The sequence below is a fragment of the Armigeres subalbatus genome, chromosome 1, assembly GCF_024139115.2.
Source record: "Armigeres subalbatus isolate Guangzhou_Male chromosome 1, GZ_Asu_2, whole genome shotgun sequence".
Taxonomy (NCBI): Eukaryota; Metazoa; Arthropoda; class Insecta; order Diptera; family Culicidae; genus Armigeres; species Armigeres subalbatus.
Window position 1 is genome coordinate 84,712,791 of NC_085139.1, and position 25,208 is coordinate 84,737,998.

At 41.2% G+C, this 25,208-nt stretch overlaps 1 protein-coding gene across 1 annotated transcript; it reads left to right on the forward strand.

Annotated features, from left to right (window-relative positions):
- Nucleotides 1-5,713: 5,713 nt before the first annotated feature.
- On the forward strand, nucleotides 5,714-20,768 carry LOC134206322 (uncharacterized). Its single transcript, XM_062682021.1, has 3 exons — nucleotides 5,714-5,805; nucleotides 5,984-6,921; nucleotides 20,653-20,768. Exons 1-3 carry the CDS (start codon nucleotides 5,714-5,716, stop codon nucleotides 20,766-20,768), a joined length of 1,146 nt encoding a protein of 381 aa, XP_062538005.1.
- Nucleotides 20,769-25,208: the final 4,440 nt, after the last annotated feature.

Below are 25,208 nucleotides of genomic sequence, written 5' to 3' on the forward strand. Positions count from 1 at the left end.
AACTTTTGATTTACAAACAAATTTTTAGACCTGCCATGTTGTATGCTGTGCCAATATGGACTAGTTGCTGCAATACCAGAAAGAAGGCACTCCAGAGGATTCAAAATAAAATTTTGAAAATGATTCTGAAGTTGCCTCCGTGGTATAGTACCAATGAACTTCATAGAATTTCTAATATTGAGACATTGCAACAAATGTCCAACAAAATAATTTCCAATTTTAGACAAAAATCGTTGCAATCTTCTATTGCAACGATTAACTCCTTATACCCTTAGTATAAAATAGGTTAAGATTAGTTTAAGTTGAAAACATTGTAATTCCTACATGGTTCAATTCAACCAGAGGAAAAATTCTAACTGCCAAAGGCAATTGAAATGTATTAATAATAACTAAAAAGTAACATAGCAAATAAGGATGATAGTGTTAAGAAAACACGGAACACCTAGTCTAAGAGATGAATGCATGTATTAGATAATTAGCAAATAAAATTAGTTAAAAAAAAAAAAAAAAAAAAAAAAAGTATTTAATTGAGCACCCTCTCATTGTTCCCCTCTCTTCTCCATCTTATTGGAATAGTTTTTTCTTTCTTCTTTACTCGTCCTCCCTTCTGTCCCAAATCATTATTTTGTTTGTGTGTGTGTGTGTGTTTTTTTTCTGCCCTTGTGATAATTGTTTAGTTTTAAAATAGATTGGGCCTCGCTGCAGCGGCGCATTTCTTGTCCGCAATGCGCGAAGGCGAAGTTGGCAGGGGTACTTCGTATTCCATGTCAGATGTTTCGTTGCATTCGGGTGTTCCAAACCAAAACGAAATGGACACCAGCAACGCTAAAATTTCCTCTACGAGCCCCGTCCCAAGGTCTCCCTCACGACTCTAGTGGGCCGTATGTTGTTTACTTTCGACCCAAAGGCAAACGTTTGAATATCAGCCAGATCAGCAAAGATCTGGAAAAGCGATTCTCATCTGTAATGACCATTGACATGGTTGGGTCCAGTAAACTCCGTGTCACGGTCAGTGATCGCAAACAGGCCAACGAGATTGCCACCTGTGGGCTTTTCACTCTCGAATATAAGGTGTATTTACCGTCAGCAGTGTGTGAGATCGCGGGGGTGGTGACGGAGGGAAGTATGACATGCGACGATTTGAAACAAGGTTTCGGTCGTTTCAAGAACGTTTCTTTGCCTCCTGTTGCGATACTGGATTGCAAACAAATGTATTCGTTGTCGTAGGAGGGAGAGAAACGGATTTATTCCCCGTCTGACTCTTTCTGCGTCACTTTTTTCGGGTCCGCACTGCCTGACTACGTAGTGATTGGCAAACTTCGTCTACCTGTTCGGCTGTATGTACCGAAGGTGATGAATTGTGTTAATTGCAAGCAGCTGGGCCACACCGCTCAGTACTGCTGCAATAAACCTCGCTGTGCATCATGCGGAGAGACGCATGTGGAGGGCGCGTGTAAGACGGCACCGAAATGTGTCTATTGTAACGAAAGCCCTCCACATGTTCTTGAAGCTTGCCCAACGTACATACAGCAGCGAATACACCAGAAGCGGTCTCTTCAGCAACGTTCTCGGCGAAGTTACGCCGAAATGTTTAGGAAGGCCGCTTCTCCAGTCGTTTCTGACACCATCTACTCGTCTCTTCCTTTGGACGATCAAGGTAGCTCTGACTCCGAGGTTGGAAATGGGGTTCCCTTTGTTTTCAATGGCTCAACGAGGAAGAGAATAAAACAGAGCCAGCGACCCTCGAAAAAGCCTAGAAAACAGCCTCAAAGTGAGCCCAACATGGTCAAATTCAAAGCGGGTGGAAATACTCAAAAACGTTCAACTTTTGTGGTTTCACATCGGGATGATCGAGAGTTTCCACCGCTTCCGGGAACATCTAAAATCCCAGATGCCCCAATTTTTGCGATTTCTCAGCCAGAAAGAGAGCATAGTGAGCGAGCAGAACAACCTCCGAGTGCTCCAATGTTCACACTTTCTGGCATCGTGGAGCTCATCCTCAACTTCTTTGATGCTTCCGACCCCGTGAAGAACATGGTCAAAACAGTTCTTCCTATTCTGACTCCTCTCCTGAAGCAGCTGGCTTCAAAAATGCCCCTCCTCGAGTCATTTGTATCCTTCGATGGCTAACTTCGTCGATAAGGCCAATATGATTTCTATTCTACAGTGGAACTGTCGAAGTATTCTTCCAAAATTAGATATTTTTAAATTTTTAGTTAACAAATTACAGTGCGATGCTTTTGCTTTATGTGAAACATGGCTAACACCAGATGTGAACCTTCATTTTCCTGATTTCAACATAATCCGCCGCGATCGGGCAAATCCATATGGAGGGGTGCTTTTAGGGATCAAAAAACAGCACTCCTTCTATAGAGTCGATCTTAGTCCGATGTCAGGCACCGAAGCTGTTGCATGTCAGGTGACTATTCGAGGAAAAGACCTCAGTATCGCCTCGATATATCTTCCTCCAAACACCGCGATATCTCGCAGAGATCTCTCGCACATCTGCTCGGTTATGACCGAGCCACGGTTGCTCCTGGGAGATTTTAACTCTTATGGAACAGGCTGGGGGGAACTGTACGACCACAACCGTTCATCAATGATATACGACCTCTGCGACGACTTCAATATGTCAATTTTGAATACAGGAGAAGTTTCACGAGTGGCTCCTCCAGCAAGAGATAGCCGTCTAGATCTTTCCATTTGTTCGAGCTCATTATCGTTGGATTGTACTTGGAATGTGGTCCATGATCCCCATGGTAGTGATCATTTGCCGATTTGCCGATTTGCTTCGTGTTGCATTTTTTTTTCTGCGGTGGATTCGTTTTTCTTCTGCTCTTGCTACACTGTACCGCTCTCTGTTGGAATGGGTACGAGCCACTGGCATTCGACTCTTAGCAACATTTTTCTCGTCCGTCACTCCGCTGAAACTCCTCATCAAACCAACCATTTGGCGTCGCTGTGGAGTGCCTTACATTTCCTGCGCGGTTGTAGTCATAGCTTCGTGGATATTTTCCCACAATCTGTTTACGTCGCCAGATCCGGTGGCACCTTCTATCCGCTCGTACAGTTTCTAGGGGTACTGTTCAGCAACTCCTTCAACTGACAAGCGTTGGATATTGGAACGCATTGTTCTGTTGTTTCGTGAATTCGTGACGCTGGAGAGTCGCTCCCGAATTTTTGTAACTACAAGGTAGTGATCCGAGTCGATGTTCGGAACTCTGAAGAACCTTAAATCTATAGCATCCGAGAAATGACTTCCGTCGATCAGCACGTGGTCTATCTGTGATTAAGTGTCTCCACTTGGATTTTGCCAGGTGTGTTTGCGGATAGTCTTACGTGCGAAGTAGGTACTTCTGGAGATAAAAATGACAAAGATCCGAAAAATTGTCAGGAACAAAAAAAAATCTCTACAGCAAATTTCGGTTTTATGCTATCGTAGCTTCTGCTTTTATGAAAATATTCGAGAATCTAACTGTAATAACAAAAATAGCTTTGTATTTTCGAAAATATCAAAGCATGCAAAGTAAATGATTCTTGTCATATTGTGTTCAGGTTCTGATAAAGGCTTGTTGTGAGGTGCGTTTGTCAGTAACAAAAACTGTTCATCACAAAAGGTTGCTTGAATATTGATTTCTTGGAAATGAGACGTCTTCCTTCTCACTCCTAATTAAAAAAAAGACAGGATCACCGTCTTCGACCAGAGGTCGCACAGACTGAATACTTAACATCTAGCATGACACAACGGACAAGATATTCACACAACACCCAGTGGACCAGTGGAGAACATTCCGCTTTACGAAAAGTTTTCTCCTTACCGAGGTGGGAATCGAACCCACACTCCACAGCACATGCGCCTAGACGATTGACGTCGTCAACCGCACGACCACGAAGCCCATTCCTCACTTTTCAAATGACCTTTTCGGCTAAATGTCTTTTTCGGTTAAATGTCTTATTCGGCCAAATATCCTATTCGCCCAAATGACCCTTTCGACCAAAAGACCTATTCGACGAAATGTCTTATTCGGCCAAACAACCCTTTATACCAGATGACCGTTTCGGCCAAATGACCTTTTCGGCCAAATGACCCTTTCAGCCAAACGACCCTTTCAGCCAAATGGCAAATGGCCTTTCGGCCTAATGACCTTTTTTGCCAAATAACTCTTTCGACCAAATGACTTTCGGCCAGATGGGTTTCGGCCTTATGGTTTGTTCGGCCTAGTGGCATTCTGCCAAATGGCTTTCGGCCAAAGGACCATTCCCCATGTTACATTCTCATGCCGCTTCTTAGAGTAGTAGGTATTCACAGTAATGTTCTGGGTCTCCAAAAAAACCTTTTGCTCTTTATGGTACTTGGCATAGAATCTTAACAACACACATGTCACTTGTCATAAGACGAGTTTGTACAATCCCATTGAATTCCACCACTTAATTGTATCTTGACAGATACGTATTTCGACCTCAACAGTCTCGTACTTGACTCGACTCGAGTATGGCCAAGATACAATTAAGTGGTGGAATTCAATGGGATTGTACAAACTCGTCTTATGACAAGTGAAGACATTCCACTAAAAAGCTCAAAATAACTTTATTAACACACATGTTCCTCATTGGTTTCTGCAACTGATATGTGACCAGATTCATTCACAATCAAGTTGCTGCAACCATTTTTGTCTGACTTGTGCTGCTCGGGATGTGTTCACAGTATATATTCCAGATAAACCAAAAAAAGTAAGTAAGGCCTTCAAGTCTACACACGTAGCCAGAAGTCTATTGACTTGTTTCAAAATTAGTACAAGTTATTTATTTTCTGTTTTCGCTCCTTTCGTGTTGGTTACTGCACAGATGTGTAGAACAAGTTGAAATGCATCATCAGAGCCAGTGCTCCCCGCATTTGGAGCTTTCTAAAAGAAATTTATCATGGGGTATAGCATCCCGAATCAGTTCCCTATCATGACAGCTTGCGAAAAAAAGTTTCTCGCGGAATGCCTTATATCGTATATGTATACAGAGATGATAAGTGAGAGACTTGCTCTTTCTATTTAAGATTCAATCCCTTGTTCTGCGTTATCTAAGAAATCTCTGAAGTAAGGCCTTTGAGTTTACACGCGTAACTAAAGGTCTATCGTCCAAAATCAAATACGATATACATGCTTTTTTACGGTACTTAGCATAGAATGCGTTCACAGTATATGTTCCCGATCATTCAAAAAATCTCTTGAGTAAGGTCTACACCCCTAACCAGAAGTCTATCGGTTTAGCATAACGTAGCATAGCATAGAACCGTCAATAGTTCGCGTCACCGTGGTCACCGTCGCGAGTGCTAATAGCGACACAGATGTGTCCGAAGAAAACAGCAGTGAAGTGAACTCTCTTAAACTCAAGGCGATTGATACCGGAAAGTTCTAGAACATTTGGGTGAACTTGTCCGGTCGTGTTTGTGTTTGACTGAGGAAAGTAAAGGCGTATTGTGAACTATTTTTCGATGCCTATGGAGCACACGCCAGTAAAAGTGAGTGAAAAAGTGAAAATGCCGGACCTGAAATCAATAATCCACTTACGTGGCCAAGCAAAGGCAAAGGTTACTCGGATTCGAAAGGCGATCGAAGAGGCTGATGCGGCTGGTGCATAGTATGATGCCGCTCAGCTGAAAGTGTTGTCTCGAAACCTGGAAAATCATTTCCAAGAGTATTTGGCACTCCATCACCAGGTCATGGCAGCGTGCCCTCCCGAGAGAGTCGAAGAGCAGGACCAGGGATACCTTGTTTTTGAAACCCACACACTTAGCTCATTTTACAGTATTCGGTAAATTTTACCGAAATCTCAACCGCTGAACTGTTCGGCAAATTAATTTACAGATTTCTTGTAATTTTTTCCATTGCTCAACTGTCAAAATCACCGAAAATCAGTAAAATAATTTACCGAACAGTTCAGCGGTTGAGATTTCGGTAAAATTTTACCGAAGTCGGCGATTTATTTTAAGTGTGCACTACAACGAGACGTGTGTTCTTGACGAACGAGCAGCCCAAGCATCTCGTTTTGTGCCCGTTGCCCAACACCAGCCAACTACTGAAAATCCACGAATCATCGTTCAACAGCAGCCATTGAGGGCACCGATTCCGACCTTCGATGGGAAACCAGAGAACTGGCCTCGCTTCAAGGCTATGTTTTCTGACGTGATGCGATGCTCCACCGACACGGATTGCATCAAATTGTACCATATGGAACGATCATTAGTTGGAGCGGCTTCGGGTATAATCGACGCTCGCACCCTAAACGACAACAACTACACACACGCATGGGAAATTCTCGAGGATCGATTCGAGAATAAACGGGTAATCGTGGATACCCACATCCAAGGGCTGCTGAACCTCCGGCGGATGAGCCGAGAAAACCCGAAGGAGCTACGAGAGCTTATCGATGAAGTGACAAGACACATCGATGGGTTGGTTCTGATCGAAGATGAGCTGGATGGAATCTCCGAAAGATTTGTTGTCAACCTCGTGTCCGGAGCCCTGGACAAGGATACTCGAAAAGAGTGGGAAGCAACCATCCCACACAAGGCGATACCAACCTACGATGACACCATAACCTTTCTCAAGAAGCGGTGTGCCATCCTCGAACGCTGCGAAGAATCATCGAAATGTCCGATCAACGTGCGACCAACCGTTCCAATAAAGAATCCTGCCAACCCGGTGAGAAATTCCCAAGCCAAAATGTATACTATCATTGGAAGTTCCGAGGCAACCTGCGAACTGTGTCAAGGTGAACATCCCAACTTCAAGTGCGAGTTCTTCCATGCAATGTCCATTCCTGAACGTCATGCAAAGGTTCGAGAGCTGAGGCTGTGCTACAACTGTTTGCGAAAAGGTCATCCGAGTAGTTCCTGTAGTTCCCCGCGCACTTGCCAGAAGTGTCAAGGTAAGCACCACACACTACACACTTTGAAACCGCACCACATGTAAATGCACAACCCCTTAATATTCCTCCGACAACCGCCCAAGCCCTTGATATAAACCAAAATTCTCCGGTAGCTAGGGTAAAAGACCCAATAGTGGAGGAACTAAGCACGTTCTTCCACTGTTTTTCGGTTTACACCAAGCCTATACTTCATTCCACCTACCTCAAATATGCAAACGAATAGTCACTAATTATGCTTCAAAAGAAAAGTTTTTCAATTGCAGCACCATCCATCGTTGTTGCCTAAAATGATCTCCAATTATTGGTGCAGTGTTCCAATAGTTGCGATATTTTTTAATTCATGTTCCTATAGTTGCGAATCCCATTACTTTTATATGGGACTCGCAACTATGGGAACACTACCGCAACTATTGGAGCAAAGACGAGAAAAAGATAATGTATTTCAGCAATAATTTACCGATTTTGAGGGAAATTCAAACCGTTTTCCGTTATCTCATCTAATGACAGGACAACAGTTTAATTGACTGTATGGGTTGCTGCGTTAAATACGTAGATTTTGTGAAAACAACACTACCGCAACTATAGGTACACCCACGACTATCGGATAATTTGCCCTACCAGTTGCTCGGTAAGCGAATTTCCCCGTCTTGACAACAGTCTCTTGATGACCGCTGTTGTAAATATTTTGGATAGCAACGGTAAATTGCACCCATGCCGTGCTTTTCTAGATTGTGGGTCCCAGGCGCACCTGGTGACGAAAAAGTTGATCAATATGTTGAATCTCCCGCGCCTTCCCGCTAAGGTCGAAATTGTTGGGGCCAATGCAAGAAAAACCACTCTTTCGGAAATGGCCAAAATTCAGATTAGTTCCAAACATTCTGATTTCCACAGTTGGATTGTCTCGTAACAGATCGAATCACAGGTGTGATGCCGTCCTGTAAGTTCGATACTAAATCATGGCTTCTTCCATTTGAACTACCACTCGCCGACCCAGCCTTCCACACTCCCGGGGAAATAGACCTCTTGATTGGAATCAAGCTGTTTTTCAAGCTGCTTTTGCCTAGTCAGCTAAAAATCTCAGATAAACTTCCCGTTATCCAGGAAACTCGCCTAGGGTGGGTTATTGCTGGTACTGTTGATGACGGAACCCCACTAAATCAGCAACAGTGTCATGCTATCATCCTTGAATCATTAGCTGAATCTATGGAAAGATTTTGGTCACTTGAAGCTATCGAATCCTCCCCAGTGTTGACTACCGAAGAACAGCGATGCGAAGCAACGTATCAATCTACAACCATTCGTGATAGCAGTGGTCACTACATTGTCCAACTTCCCTTGAAGGATTCAGTGTCAAACCTGAATAATAACCGTTCCCTTGCCCTTCGCCGTTTTTTCATGCTTGAGCAAAAGTTTAAGAAAAACCCAGTGCTTAAGCAAATGTATTGCCAGCTCATTGATGAATACAAGCTTCTCGGCCATTGTCAGCGTGTCTTTGAGACCTATGATACACCTACTCGAATAACATACTACCTGCCCCATCATGCCGTGCTAAAACCTATGAGCTCAACAACTAAGCTCAGAGTCGTATTTGATGCCTCAGCAAAGTCTTCTGGTCTTTCCATAAACGATACTTTGATGATTGGCCCAATTGTCCAGAATGACCTGTTTTCGATCTTTTGCGGTTTCGGCGGCATCGCTATGCCTTTACCGCGGACATTTCTAAAATGTATCGCCAAGTTCGTGTTGATGGAGAACAGACATCTCTGCAACGGATTTTCTGGAGGAAGGAACCGACTGATCCATTAGAAGTACTGGAACTGACAACTGTCACGTATGGAACAGCCAGCGCACCTTTTCTCGCCACTCGTACTCTGAAGCAGTTGGCTAGTGACGAAGCTGAAAGTTATCCTATCGCAGCTAGAATTGTGGAAGAAGATTTCTATGTGGACGACGTCCTATCTGGAGCCGATACTATTGAAGATGCTATTCGATCTCGTTTGGAGCTGAACCAATTGTTGAAGAGCGGTGGATTCCCAATCCACAAATGGTGTGTCAACCAAGAGGCCATCATTCGAATAGTACCGGAAGAAGAAAGAGAAAAGTTTCTAACCTTCGAAGATGCGGACATCAACCAGTCTATTAAAACCTTGGGTTTGCTATGGGATCCAAAGGAAGATGTATTCCTTTTTGTTCCTGATTCCTTTCCAGCCCATCCTCATCCGCCAACTAAACGTCAGGTTCTTTCCGAAATAGCAAAGTTGTTTGACCCTCTCGGTCTAGTGTCTCCCATAATCGTGATAGCCAAGATCATAATGCAACAAGTCTGGGTCAGTCAGTTGAAATGGGATGATGTGCTCAAAGATCAATTGTTGTTAGATTGGCAAATATTTCGTGAATCACTCTACCGAATTCAGCAGATACGAATTCCGAGATACATGTTACTATCTGACGCAGTATTCCTCGAAATTCATGGCTTCGCCGATGCACAGTGTTTTCTAACCCAGGAATTCGTGATCGAAAATGATTTGGCCATGAAAAGTTGATTTTAGAGTCTCAGTGACTTCGGAGATAAGTTTCAGTATGTTAAGCTCCATATTTTAGAAAAAATTTTTTTTTGACTAATCCCCCTAAAAGTGAGATGGAAATTCTCTTTCCTCCAATTATGAAGATACATCATTGGTGTCTTCGAGAAAGTTGTAGAAAAAGTTTCTACGAAAAATTTTGCTATATAAACTTTATTTCTATCTGCTATAGAAGTCGAGATATGGGTCGTTATTTATGAACGACCACCAAAAATCAGGTTTTTCACGATAGTTTCGTTAATATATTTTTTAGATTTTTCAAATGTTCTACAAAGATCTCCGTCGCGATAAAAAACATGAACCTTTCAAAGACAGTTTCTTCTTATTTCCAATATTGACGAAGTTATTGACGATTTTCGGTTCAAAAATGAGCATTTTGACATTAACTGCATACATGTAGGGGCAAAATGGGGCAGAATTTTATTTAGGTGATGGAAAGTATAACTCATGCACTAATGGTTGCATTGCAACATATATGTGACATAGCTTGACATAAGTGCCGTATGAACATCTATTTCTTCTTCTTCTTGTTATATATAAAAATGAATTGGTCTGTATTGTGCATAACTAAGAAACGGCTGGATAGATTTTCTTAATTTCTTCGGCAAATTTGCTTATCAACATGTCCGACGGATTTACCGAATATTTTCTCATGTAAAACTCTCGACTAAAATTGGAAAAAATATGAAAAATTGAAAATAAAATTTGTATGGAAATTTTAAAAAGGTAGATCACAACACGCATTCTCGCCTACTGTGCAGGACATCGTCTGCAGGGTCATCTTTAGTCTTGACACTTACGCCAGACCTATGATTTAGCCAAATACAAAATTTTCTAAATGATTATGGATGGATGTTTTACAGAACTGACATGAATTTCAAATTCCGCGGGAAGAAACAACGCGTAATTAAAAAAAATCATCAAAAAGTCACGTAAAAAGCGACCCCAGTGTATTTGGGCAAATTGTATTATTTTAGAAATCACCATACAGCCAGGAATGTTGATGAGAGGAACTGCAGTATCGGGTAAATCAGTATTCTTTATTGAATGGAAGCTATGGTTAATGACGCCTCAAACATCATAAGCTTAAATATAATTTTATGTAAACAATTCGAAGGTACTTGTTTTACCTATTTACTTTTCGAAATATCCCGGAATCATAAAAAGCCAGTTTGCTACGTCTAAAACATCAGAATATTGCAAAACAGGTCAACAGAAAAGTGTTCCAAAAATTTCAGTTTATTTTTTTCATTTAGAATTCTCTGGAAATACCAATATCCCGATATATTGGTATTTCTCTGTAAAATATTCGTCGATTCGATAATGATTTTCAAAATTTGGACATTAAGACAAGACATAGGTCTGGCTTAAGTGTTATTATCATGAACTAGATGACCCGGCAGACGTTGTCTTGCACAGTAGGTGAGAATGCGTGTTGTGATGTGCCTAATACAAAATACCCGTACAAATTCTAATTTGAATTTTTTATATTTTTTCAGCTTAAGTCGTGACTTTTACATAAGAAAATATTATGTAAACCCATTAGAAATTGTGATGAAGAAATTTGAACCCAGCCGTTTCTTAGTTATGCGGAATAGAGACCAATTCATTATTTATATATAACGAGAAGAAGAAGAAAACATATCCATACGGTACTTACGGAAAGCTAAGTCACATATAAGTTACAATGCAACCGTTAGTGCTTGAGTTATACTTTCAATCTCCTAATTAAAATTCTGCCCCATTTTGCCCCTACATGTATGCAGTTAATGTCAAAATGCTCATTTTTGAACAAAAAATCGTCAATAACTTCGTCAATATTGAAAATAAGAAGAAACTGTATTCGTAAGGTTCATGTTTTTTATCGCGACGGAGATCTTTGTAGAACATTTGAAAAATCTAAAAAATATATTGACGAAAGTATCGTGAAAAACCTGTTTTTTGGTGGTCGTTCATAGATAACGACCCATATCTCGACTTCTATAGCAGATAGAAATAAAGTTTATATAGCAAAATTTTTCGTAGAAACTTTTTCTACAACTTTCTTGAAGACACCAATGATGTATCTTCATAATTGGAGGAAAGAGAATTTCCATCTCACTTTTAGGGGGATTAGCCAAAAAATTTTTTTTCACGAAATATGGAGCTTAACATACTGGAACTTTTCTCCGAAGTCACTGAGCCTCTAAAATCATCTTTTCATGGCCAAAACATTTTCGATCACGAATTCCTGGGTTAGAAAACACTGTGCGATGCGTCCAACCTGGCATACGGCGCATGCCTCTATATTCGTGCAGTATCAGTTCAAGGCGTGAAGATTACGTTAGTGTGCTGCAAGTCCAAGATAGCACCGATCAAGGGAATAACCATTCCGAGAATGAACTTTGTGCAGCACTCTTGCTTTCTCGATTGGCTTGCAAGGTTATTCCAGCCCTGAAGATGGATTTTCGGCAGATAACATACTACTCCGACAGCCAGATTTTTCTGGCTTGGTTGAAGAGACCACCAGCCCAACTAAATTTGTTCATCCGCAACCGCATAACGGAGATAGGAAATCAAACAAGGGAATCCAAATGGAAATACGTTCGCACAGATGAGAACCCAGCAGATATCGTGTCTCATGGCCAGCTTCCCGAACAGCTGGTCTCTAACCACTTGTGGTGGAATGGACCACCGTTCCTCTATAATCTTGGGTACCAAGTTAATGAACCCGATGCTATTCTAGATGATGAATTACCTGAATGGAAGCCAGCTTTGATCGCAACACCTATTGTTTGTCCAGATATTCTTCCGTTTATGAGTAATGTAAGCTCCTTCCGAAAGCTGCAGCGAATTGTTGGTTATGTGATACGATTTGCCAGAAGTGCTAAATTACCGAGGTCCGAGCGAACCCTCTCATCTTCTCTCTCTATTCCTGAGTTGAGATATTCCCTTGAAGTAATAGTGAGATACATTCAACATACTGAATTACGAAGTGACATACATGCTCTAAAATCTGGACAACCGTCTCGTCGGCTTGCCAATCTTCGTCCCACTATCTGCAACAACCTTCGTCTAGAAAACTCCCAACTGCCCTATGATGCTAAACATCAGTTCGTGTTACCGGATAAAAATCCTATTACCGAGCCTCTCGTAAGGGCTTTGCATGAGGAACATTTACACGTCGGGCCATCAGGTTTAACATCATTGATTCGTCAAAGATTCTGGCTACTTAACTCTCGAAACAATGTTCGAGATTTTTTTTTGCTCGGGTTTCGCCTTAATTTTTTTTGTGCTCGGGTATCGCCTTAAAACATAATAGTGGATTTCGCGCTCTAGATTTTGTCAGGCAGCTTTTTGAACACATTCTATGAAAAAATCATGGATCTAAATCTGTATTAAACGCCACAATGAGGTTTTGACCGTCTTTTTTCTGAGTTGTTCCAATGTGCGTCGTTTTTCATCACCCGCAGGCCGCAGCTCCATGCGCACCCTACCGAATGTTGCACTCAACACTCTGACGTACTAAAAATTGCGTTAAATCCGACGTATTTTCGTTAAAAATATGATAACTCAAATAGTACTTTGTGCAACAAGTTGCAGAAAGATGATTTTTTCAGCACGAGTTGTACGTTACGTTACGGCAAGCCTCGTTGGATAAATACTGCGAGTGCTGAAAAAATCGAGATTTGTAACGAGTTGCACACGCTATTTTTTGCAATGACGTAAAATGGACTTTAATTTGATAAATCTGTACCAAAATTGTGCAGTCTTCTTTACTACACATGGCCATTTTTGCCAATAATATATTTTGCTGCAGAGAACAATCAGATTCCATGTTACCGTGCTACATTGCATAGTTCGATGAGTCGTAAAGCGATATATGTACTTGCCTTTGGAAATTTTTGATGTCATGTCCATCAAGTATTTCATTTATTACGCGACGCAGAAAATACACTATTTGAACACCTTCCCTAGATGATTCAGCAAAATGAAGTCATGTAACTACTGTTCTGATGTTGGTTTTTCATTATAGCACCCGAATGAGTGTTATAATGAATATTATGCAACCCATTTGAGTTGCATAATGTTCATTAAAGCACCCATTTCGTTGGTATAGAAAAGTAGGCCGTTTTATCACTCAAAGACGAACTGTAAACCAGATATTATGGTCAGGAATTGCAAAAAAATTGCTTTTCGTTTTCTGATGAACATTTCCAAAAAAAATACACTGAAGACGTTTTCTAGTAGAAAATTCAATACGTATTTGTCGACTCGGAATGGGGTTGTATGCAAGTGCGAACAAAATTTAAAAATAGCCTCTATGATTTTTTTCAGCAGCGCTGTCGAAATTTTCGTTGAAATTTTGTCGAAAGTACGATATTAGTTTAAATTAGTTTAGAAGTTCTGCGGAATTTTGTTAAATTTCGTTAAAAGCTAGTTTTTGATGGCGAAATTTATGTAAATTAACGGAACGAAACGAAATCAAGAAATCAGATTTCGCCATGTTAAAGTTACGCGAAATTCTGCAGAATTTCGTTTTGAACCACCTGAAACGAAATTTTTCGAAAGACCGCATATGCTTACCATATATCACATATTGGACCGGATAGTTCTTAGAGAAGCAGAAGTGTTCTGGCCTTGCTGATATTTCATCAAACCCATCTGTTTCGTTTGAACACTAAACTTTCTCGGCGAAAGGAAACGCCAATCTTGCGACATTCTGTGGTCCCAAGTTTGTGTGGCCCTAAATTGCGTCTTGTGATTTAGCAAACCCCAAACCATTCTCCGACGGTCTTCGAGACGCACAAACCACAAACAATTTTTCGACGCGCCTTGTGATTTTGCAAACTGAAATATATCACTCGTCACAATTTAACCACTTGAATTCAACTCACCTCATGAAATCAGCGACAGGATCCAAACAATAGACTGGCAGGATCGCCAAAATGTGTGGCACTAAATTGCCGGAACGAAGTTATGACGGCGACTCCCCGTGGATGCGTGTGCGCGCCGCGGAGGTCTGACTGGAAGGGGCTAGAGATGTCGCAAATTAATCGATTACTTCGATTAATCGATTCATCGTTGTGATAATCGATTAATTTTGAATCGATTATTACCCAACGATTAATCGATTCAATAATCGAGATGAATCGTGAGTAATCGATTAGTTACTAATCGATTAATCAGAATTTTACGACATCATAAGGATGTCGAAAATTAATTGATTATTTCGATTAATCGATTCATCGTTGTGATAATCGATTAATTTTGAATCGATTACTATACAATGATTAATCGATTCAATAATCGACAAGAATCAAGAGTAATCGATTAGTAACTAATCGATTAATCGGGATTTTACGACATCTCTAGAAGGGGCAAAATCATGGCTTGCTGCTCGCCGATTGACACGCTGATGTGTGAATCTATTATAACACGCTGAAGGCATTTTACTCAAACCCCACAAAGTTGAATGTTTTTCACCTGAAATTGAATTACTGGAGAAGTCGAAGAGAACGTCAGAAGACGTGTATGGTATCCTACCAAAGTGAAGCTCACCAAACATGTTTCGAAATATATTGAAATTACTTCTTCGCTTCGAACGCTTTCGTCCCAGTTCAGTTGCAAGAACTACATAGTTTTGTTGAATTTCTTCAATTTTGGCTTAGCTTTTCATGCCGTTGAAATGTTGGCAGTAAACTAAAATTTCACTCGCATTCTGGGGAACAGAAGAAGTATTTGAAATATTGTTCGTACTTACATTACTGTTGCTTTTATAAAATCATGTAAAGTGTTGTCATTTTTCAACGGGAGGTAGAGGGAGGGAGAATAAAATTCATTTGGACTCTTCCGTAGTTACTGCAAGTGATGGGTACGATCGCTGGTCAGAAATTGCCGGTGTGAGTGCAAGTCAGCCAAGGTATCACAACTTTTGGCCTTCAAAAACCGTCGGATCCCTGCTGCAGATTGGTGGACGTTCCTGCAGTCTAACGATTGGTGGACGCAATAGCTGTAGAAAGATGAGATGCTCCGATAGATGATTCTCCAATGCAGAAGTGGTTTTGATGCTGGAGATAAGGCAGACATTTCCGTCTTTTCGTCATAGTCTCGAAAACCAATAAAAGAAACACGTTTTTGCCAAACTCATCTATACAAAACCGTAAGCTCAGAAGAAACGTTTATGCTTGTGAACACGCTTTTCAACACCGTTTTTGGTCCACCCTACCGGGCAGAGGTACGCGCATATGAATTGTTATGTTTTTTAAGGAGTAAAAATTTCAACGCTCCGAGTTCACATTTTCCACCGCGATGATTCCAGATGTCCAAACAAACAGAGCCCACTGCTCGACTAGACTCTACACAAGACGAACACCCGAGACAAACGGGGACCTGACTCACTGACTGAAAGTTAGAATGAGCACAAACATTGCCCACGAAGGATGGCAGAGGGCGCGGGCTGTCGCAGTGGCAATGACTTGTTTGAGAATTAAGATTTTTTAATGTGTCTTTCTTCGGGTTGATGGTTCGTTACTACCTCGCTTCATTCACGCTGCTAGGTGTTTGCGCGGAGCAACTGACGTGGGTCAAGTGTTGGGTCTGATTTTTTTACGTGCATGTTTGACTATAATTTTGGAACAAAAGAAAATGCTGAATGGATGATAGTCGTGCTCACGCCTAAAGAATGAATGGAATCTAAAGAGAGAAGAATAGGTAATTGAGATATCATTCGAAGCTGGTCAGTGGGAGCTTCATGTGCATACAAATGCGAAGTGGTGGGTGCGTGGCTGGCGATGATGAATACACGAAAGAACGGTTGTTGATCAAATTCTACGTGGCAAATCGCTTTATGAATTCAAACTGTTTGGAGAAGTGATTAACCTTTGGTGGCTTCTATTTGTTTCATACATACGCAATGAAACAGGGACATGAAATTACTCTTCTAGCGGATCTGCTCATACAGTCGCCCAGTTTGATCGATTTTGTTATCCGACCTCTAGAGTGTCAGCACATATTGTCAGTCACCCCACCCCAGATCCATTGTTACCCCCGATGACGGTATTGTAAAATTCAAATTTCACTGAATAGAAGCACTAAATATTGCTAAAAATTTATCAATAAGCCTGGAAATCCTAATAATTCCGTATGCCTGTAGAGTAGATCTAGAAAGTAATTCAGAATTCCTGTGTAGAATATTTATTCTATTTTGAAGTACTTCTGCGTCGTTAGAATTATTTATTCATATGAAAAGCTCCATGGCGTTCGCGTATAGGAAAGATCCATTAAATTACGTAACGCAAAAATTGGGCATTTTCAACGTCTCACTACCCACATCGCACTACTCACTGTTAAGTCAGAAGTGAGAAGTGAGACGTCTTCCTACTTACTTTTCACAGTGATATGTGACGTCTCACTACTCACTTCGCACTACTGATTTTTCACAGTGAGAAACGAGGGATGACACGTCTCACTACTCACTCCTTATTTCTCACTTATCACTGTAAAAATTGAGAAGTGCGAAGTGAATAGTGAGACGTCTCACTACTCATTTCGCGCTTCTCACTGTCTACATCGACAATGAGGAGAGAGAAGTGAGACGTCTCACCACTCACTTTTCATTTCTCACTGCTCTCTGTAAAAAATGAGTAGAGAGAATTGAGAAGTGAGATGTCTCCTTACTAACTTCTCACAGTGATAAGTAAGAAATGAGGAGTGAGGAAGTGAGACGTTTCACTGTAGTATAGTGTAATATAGTGTGTCATTGACAATGACATTAGTTGAAGAATGATTCTTAGTTCAGACCATGCCTGGGCTATGACGCATCCTCAATTATCAGCAACCAATCAACTGCGATCCGCACGAACATAGCATAATGCATCGACATCGCACGACTCACTATACTCCACCAAAATTGAGGCAGCATCCGACGATAATCACCATCCTCGCAGATCACGAGAAGGAGTGCGATAATTACACAACTCCGCCTCCATCTTGGGGAAGAAAAAAGAAGTGCAGTATCTTCGTATTCTGTTTCTAGCTACCGAACTGCCAAATTCCGTGTAAGGCCATCCCAATGTTTCCCATGGTCCAAACGAATAAATTGCCGTACAGCGAGCGCGCCCAATCGATGGATGCACGTAGGACCCAACACTCGAACAATTCATGGGTTTTTTTGCTGTGTAAGCTGCCACTTGTTCTGAGGGAAGCAAAATTATGAATGAGCCTAATGGTGCAATAACATGCAAACATTACCCCGTCTCCATCGGGTTTCAATACCGTTGGCGAGGGTAGGCAATTATTATTGTGGTCCAACCCGGGTATAGCTCGAAGCGCGAACCAGACTCCAGCACAAGTCCTGGTCTCTAGGCGGAAAGGACACACAGGAGTAGTTGAATTGAATTTTTGAATAAAAGTGCAAACAGAAAAGCGTCATGTCAAGTAATTAATTTCAGTAATACATTGGGAAATATTTGTACCTCTATATAAAAGACTGTAGAATGACTTATCATTTAATTTCTTAAATCTAAAAAGAGAGAAACGATTAGATCGATAAGTTGAGCAATTTCGTTATTCCATTCCCTCCTATATGCGGCGATCTGCTTTGCTTTACAGGCTCTAAAGCACACCGCGATCCTGGTGCTTGATGCGATTGCCGCGAAGAATCTGGGAAAAACACACAACACAATCACCACCGAGCGAAAACTATGCCGATTGCATAAATGATGGGACCCTCTCAAGGCGTCCCGCAATCCACCGGGTCCCCAGAATCTCGATCTGGTGGTGCGATTATCGTCGTTAAGACGGACAGAACCTGGCAGGCGAATACACGAGAACACGAAAACTAGTACCTAATAAGCTATTATGAGTAAATTATTTGATTGGTTTCCTTGCACCGAACGAAACGCGGTCGTCCCGCTCCTGATGTCTCCTGCAGCAGCAGCGGCTTAATGCCAACGACGGCCTTACTGGATCCATAGATCCTAATGGAAAACAGCGCCCACGGTAAACGAAGTTGAAACACGGTAAAGCTATTTGAACTCGATGCTACACGAGGAAGAATGTTACGTTCATTCTAATCTGGCAAAAGGCTTAACAGGCGAGCGAGGGTGAGGGTGGCGACTCCGGGGCAAGACCCGATTATATATTGGTGCGTTTGTTTTGCAAACGAGAATATATTCAATGATGATGATTGCGCTGGGTTAATCAGTGCGGATTGGCTGCAACTTTGTAACCGTAAGTAATGGTTTGCTGATTAAATAAATCGATTTCACCGCTGATTGCTTGGCTTAGCGGCGGAGATAAAACAAGCGAACTGAGATATGAAAGATTAGGGTAGGAAATCTTTGGATTTCTGGGTGAGATGTTTAGCCGCTAGACTTGTGTGCGATGTTAAAAGATTGATAGGAAGGGACCAAGTGTAGGATAAACTAACTGTTTCCTCATGACTGTAATTGCGTCCGTTTTCTTATAATAAACGAGTGACTGACTTGCTTACATATTATAGCTTACATATAGGTAAGGCGTAATTAGTTACAATGCTTATTATTATTAAGCTTCCACCTAAAATGTAATTATTATACGCTGGAATAGATATCAGATCATGCTTGAGTATACAGTTTAGTTATTAAATTTCTTCATTCATGCAATGTAGTTGGTGTAGCCAGAGGCTCGGACAGGGGGCCTAATATTCTAACTTTTACTGAATCGTAATGTAAGGCAAGAGGTATACAAAAAGAGGCCCACGTTTAAAATAAATAAAGCATAATTTATTTTAACTTTAGTGTTCCACTGCCTTCTACAACCTACAGGTTTTCTCTTTTCCTGTTAAAAAGCTTGATGAGTACCACTCGTTAAACCCATTTTGAAAATAGCGTATCCGTCACTTTTTCAAGATTGCGGCAGTACTGTTGAATGACATGAGGAAATATCTATCATTCCCAGGGAATCAATATTTCAACAACAAAAGAGAAGCAACGACAAAGCTTTGTTTTTGTCGGAAATATTAATGACAGAGATTCGAAAGAATAGTCAAAAAGACGATTTTGTTGTTAACTTTCGGCCGAAAGTAATTTAACTGAAGGTCACTAGGCTATATCAAGCTCTATCTGGAATAAGGGCGAATGTCGCAGGAGAGAATTCTCTTCGTCGACTTCCCCTCTTTTAAATAAAATTGACAAGCAGGGGTTTGTAGTTTATCACCTCAGAACGATAGAAAACAATGCGAACTTGCATACTAAGGTGTTAAACTGCAAAGAAATCCTCTACTTGTCACTTTTATTCAAAAGAGGGAAAGTCGACAAACAGATTCCTCTCTTGCGACATTCGCCCTTTTACCAGATAGAGCTTGATATATGCCATTAGGCCGAAACCCATCTACCTGGTAGTCATTTGGGCGAAATAGACACATGACCGGAAATGTTAGTCATAGTCATTATATAGAGTTGCGCAAAGAGGACCTTCTTACACTTATTCTAAATGATACTCTTGTTATACAAACACGTGAGTTTCTTGTTGCTACATTATTGGGGAGTGTATTGAAGTTTTTTGAAGCTGTTTCTAGAACAAATCTAATACATTTCAATTCATGCGTTTTAATTCGCTATAATAATCATTAGGCGATAACAATACTTCCGCCTTACCAACAAGCATTTGTTTACTTTACTCGATAGGCAAACGGTTTGACAGTTCAATAGGTAGATTTGGCTTCACGCTTTACGCAACTCTATATAATAGATCCGGTGACTTCAACTGTGTCATACGGCAAGTCGACGCTACTGGTACCAACACTAATCCTGCCTTTCGGGCGGTTGTACAACAGTTGCTACTCTGCGATGCGATGTACGGGAGAAACTACATCCATGGACGCCAGGTCATACATACATCACCTCAAATTCAATGTCAAGAATCGACCATATCTACATCAACACAAATCTGCAACAACATATTCAATCGGCAGACACATATGTACGTTCTTTTACAGACCGCAAAGCTGTAACAACACGATTGTTTTTACCAAACCTCGGAAGAGATCCCAGCCGTGAATTTTGGAGCCTACGTCTTCACTTGCTAACAGCTGATCACATCAATGAGTTCCAACAACACTGGCAAAGATGGACTCGACAATAGAAATAGTAAAAGAACTACTCCCGTACATGCATCGCAAGCACAGACATCAAAATCAAGCAACTAGCGGGCTTGGATCTAATCCTCAGTTTGAACAAGATTCCACGTAGAGCGGATGCAGTGGAGTGGAAACAGCAGCACGATAACACTGCAGTGCACTAGTAGCATTGTCAACGGAAAATCATCGCATTGATCGTGGTCATCGGCATCGGTGGTCATCATTCAACCTCAACGAACCAGCATTTTATGTGAATAAAGGGTTGATTACATGCTGAAAATTGTGACGCCTTACCGAAAAGTAATCAAGGGTGCCTGCAGTTAGTTATTGGAAAAGCGCATTGAAAAGAAAAAGGATTTTCTCAAGACCAGCATTTTCTGGACAGAAAGGGTTGATTGCAAAAATGACCTGTTTCGGTGGCATCGCCGTGGTAGCTTGGTTGTTGTTAGTGAGTTTATCCATTCGATAAAAATTATTGCCTCATCTCCCTCCGTCACGCGCTTGTGTTTCTGCTAGCTTTCTGCCGCCGCCAAACGATTAAGTTTTTCACTTTGAAGAACAATAATCTCGGATCTACCTTTTTTGTATTGTATGGTGGATCGGAAAAAATCGATTTCATTTCCAATGACTAATAGAAACAAAACCAAAGAATCTACAGATGACAGCAAAATGGATGTAGACGCTACTGTAGAGGAAAATTTGTACTGCAACCACCCACCGGTGAACGACCGTCGCTCAGACCGACAGACGCTAAGCAAATATGTTTTTTTCGATGAAGAAATTTCGTCTTGCGTAAAATTTATTATGTTACTCTTTTCAACCAAACGTATTTTGATTCATTAACAGCTCGTGACCCAGACGAGGTTTCTAGACTCGTCCATTCGTCGCAACAATACTCAGCAAACTGATTCGCACTTCGTTTTTGACACGATCATTCCGAAATGTTTTCTTGGTAGATTGAATCAATATGTCTTAAAACCAAGGTAACTCGCTACACATTAAAAATAAATACACAGCAAAAGAGTATACTATAATAAGAAATTTACTGATTGCTATTATCACAATGCAGTAAAGTGGATCACTTGTTTCGATATTTAATAGACCTGATCTTATCTACTACAACAACCAAATTCAGAATCTTGTGAGAAAATGCTGCGGGACCACTCTCTGTAGAATCCCGATCAAAATGGCTCGCGCGCGCCGGAAAGCAGTTTTCTTGTATCCTTTGAAGTAATTCCATTTGTCCCGCCCTTTCTTTATGAGTGTACATCATATTTACACCCATGTTAGATCAAAAAGGGGCGAAGCTAACGGGCTTACTTTATTGAAGCTGCTTTTCGGCGCGTCCGAACCTCTTGATCGGGATACCGCAGAGAACGGTCGAACAATCTTTCATGCAGAGCAGACGCAGCGGAGCGGGCTCAGCGGCACGAAGGCACTGGTAGCAGTTTCAACTGTAGGTACATCATCGCATTGGTGGTGGCGTCTGTAGCCATCCCGGGCCACCAGTGGAGAAGCTGAAAATGTATTCTAAATGGTGGCGCCTTAGCGAAAACTCATGGAGTGGCCGTCGGACAATAACAGCACGGAGTGATTACAGTTAGTTATTGGAAAGGCGCATTGGAGTAAGAAAATTGGTCATCCTCAGGACCAGCATTTTATGCACAGAAAGGATTGATTGTTTCGGTGGCATCGACGTCGTTTGGCGTGGTAGTCTGGTTGCTGCGAGTGATTCCATCCATTCAAACAAATATATTGCAGCATCTCCTCCGTCGAGCGCTTGTGATACTGCTACCGAAGGGTAACTTTCTATCGTCGCCAAACGATTCAGTTTTGCACTTTGAATAGGATCGACCTTCTTTTGTATAGAATGGTGGCCCGAGAAAAATTAATTTAATTTCAAATAGCTAAAAGAAACAAAACTAAAGAATCTTTCCAGAAAATTTCACTTTCCGCCGACGACAGCCAAATTTACGAAGACGCCATCTTATTTTCCTTTAGCTGTTTTAGTTTTTGAAATGGCGCATTATTTAAAAATAATGGATCTTGCCGAATAGTCGGTTTGTCTGGGTGAAGATTTTTCTCAACGGTCAGTACCTCATCTTGGATAAATAGTTTATGTACTGAACAGGACTTGTGTAATTAATACTTGAAGTTTCTCTCACTTTGCAGCCATAGAAAACGATACACGTATATTTCCATCGCGGGCGGAAACCGAACGTTGCAAATAGTTATTTTTGCGTTTGGTGTCACGCCACTTCCGCTTCTACTTATTTCTCCTTTATTTCACACATTTTTTAGTATGGCTTCTTCTAGGATTGTGATGCCCTCCACTGGAAGCCAGTCGAGTTGCTTCAGCGGCGATAAGGCCGATGTTTCGCGTTAATCCCTTTTCCACGGCTGGAGATTCAAAGCCCATCCAACTGGGAGCTACTATTCGTCTTCTTGATTCAGTTGACCTCTGAGCAGTTTGCTCAATGTAAATAAAAAGACACATTATGATTTCATATAGCTACGTAGTCCTACGTCACCTTTGCGTTGTACCCGATTGGGCTGCACCTTTGAGTTTTTAGGTGGAAAACAAAGAAAAGGAAAGGGAAACAAAACTAGCTTTTGACCACTTCCACGATCAATATCAACACCTACACGGTTAGATGACTTTACCCATTAATGGGTACTATGTTATTGTTGATATTATTCCCACCGTGGAAAATTCACCCATTTTCTTGAAAAAGTGCCACTACCCATTTTAATGGCACTTTTTAAAGAAAATTGGTGAATTTTTCACGGTGGGAATAATATCAACAATAACATAGTACCCATTAATGGGTAAGGTCATCTAACCGTGTATACGCACAGCTTTGGACTGCGTATGATCAATATAACGCAAATGCAGCAGTATTGGCGACGATCAATCGCATCAAGGGACAAATGCTGACCTTGCAACGTAGCTTCACTCAAATGTTTGTTCGCATCGACGAAACCTACGTTGCAGGAGAATCATTCTTGACCTTCCAGCTGGGCGAGCGAAGAAGAAAGCGAACAACAATCACGCGTCTATGGGTGGGAAATGAAACTCTAGACAACTCATCAGACATCGAACAACACATGCTACACTACCGCGAACTCTACTCGGCTGATAACAGGATAGATTAAAACGGCGAGAGAAGCTTCGATTGTGATCGAATCATTCACGAGAATGACAAAGTTAACGGAATATGAATGTATGAATGAAATAAATACATCGGAAATACTGAATGCTACCAGAACCAATGCTTTAAGAAAATCTCCGGGATCAGATGAAATACCTAAGGAATTCTACCAAAGTACCTTTGACATCATTCACAGGGAGCTAAATCTATTACTAAACGAAGCACTTGCAAGCAATTTTTCTCAAGAATTCGTTAACGGAGTTGTGGTGTTAGTAAAAAAAAGGTTCGGACGACTCTCCTCACTCGTACCGTCCGATTTCACTACTAAATTTTGACTATAAAATACTTTCACGGACAGGCTTGTAAAATGTCATTTGACTAATTTGTTCATAACTTTCTTTAGAAGCCAAATTTATTCCATAATTTTAGATGTACTCATAACGCTTGAGTAGGGCTATATTTTTGTCCAAGAGTGCATTGCTCTAAATATAGCATCTGAGGTTGGAGAGTGAAAACTCTCCAAAATGTCACGTGTCATTTGACATAATGTCATTTGAATAACATTTCGCCTCCCACGCCCCAGATTACATATTTACAGCAATGTCTTGCTAGACAAAGTTGTAGCCACATTTAAGCTATATAAGTTCGCCATACATCATGAATTGATAGCTACCTTCGGGAAAAAGTTCTAGGAAAATTATACAAACGAATGCAAATGACATTTTACAACACTGTTCACGGATACTGTAGGCGCGATTGGAAGACGTAGTACGAGTCCACCAGATCTTGAGTGACAGTCAGAAATGTGCCAACCCGAATCGGAACATATTCCAAGCCACTTTTTCTCTAAAAGATAGAATAGCTAAACTAAAACAGAGAAAGCAAAGAGGAAAATTCATTTCCTTCGACCTGGAACAAACCTTTGATCGTATTCATCGCCCTTTCCTTTATCAAACTATGTGCTCGCTCGGAATAAATCATGGACTGGTAGAGCTACTCTCGCGAATAGCTGCTCTCTCCACCACTCGGATACTAGTCAACGGTCATCTTTCGTCTACCTTTCCCATCCAACGGTCTATTCTTGAAGTTCCAACGGTCTATTCATCATGGGTGCCCATTGAGCATGCTACTCTTCGTGCTCTACTTACATCCACTGCTTAGTAAGCTCGAGAGAATGTGTAGAGAAGATCTCGTCGTTGCCTACGCAGACGACATTACCGTAATCAGCACATCGATACCAAGGATTCACACCATGAAAGAACTGTTCGATCGTTTTGAGCACGTGTCCGCCGCAAAACTCAACATACAAAAGACACACTATATTGACTTTGGATACATCGAAGATTCTAGGAGTGTTTTTTTTTTCAAATTCCATTCGACTGATGGTAACGTTAAACTGCGATGAAGTGGTAAGAAAATTCTCTCAACTCACTAGGCTCCACTCTATGCGGT

Coding starts and splice junctions, on each gene's coding strand:
- LOC134206322 (XM_062682021.1), top strand. CDS start 5,714: ATGGCAGCGTGCCCTCCCGAGAGAGTCGAAGAGCAGGACCAGGGATAC. Junction 5,806..5,983: donor AGCTCATTTTACAGTATTCG/GTAAATTTTACC, acceptor ATTTATTTTAAG/TGTGCACTACAACGAGACGT. Junction 6,922..20,652: donor CACTTGCCAGAAGTGTCAAG/GTAAGCACCACA, acceptor TCGCAAGCACAG/ACATCAAAATCAAGCAACTA.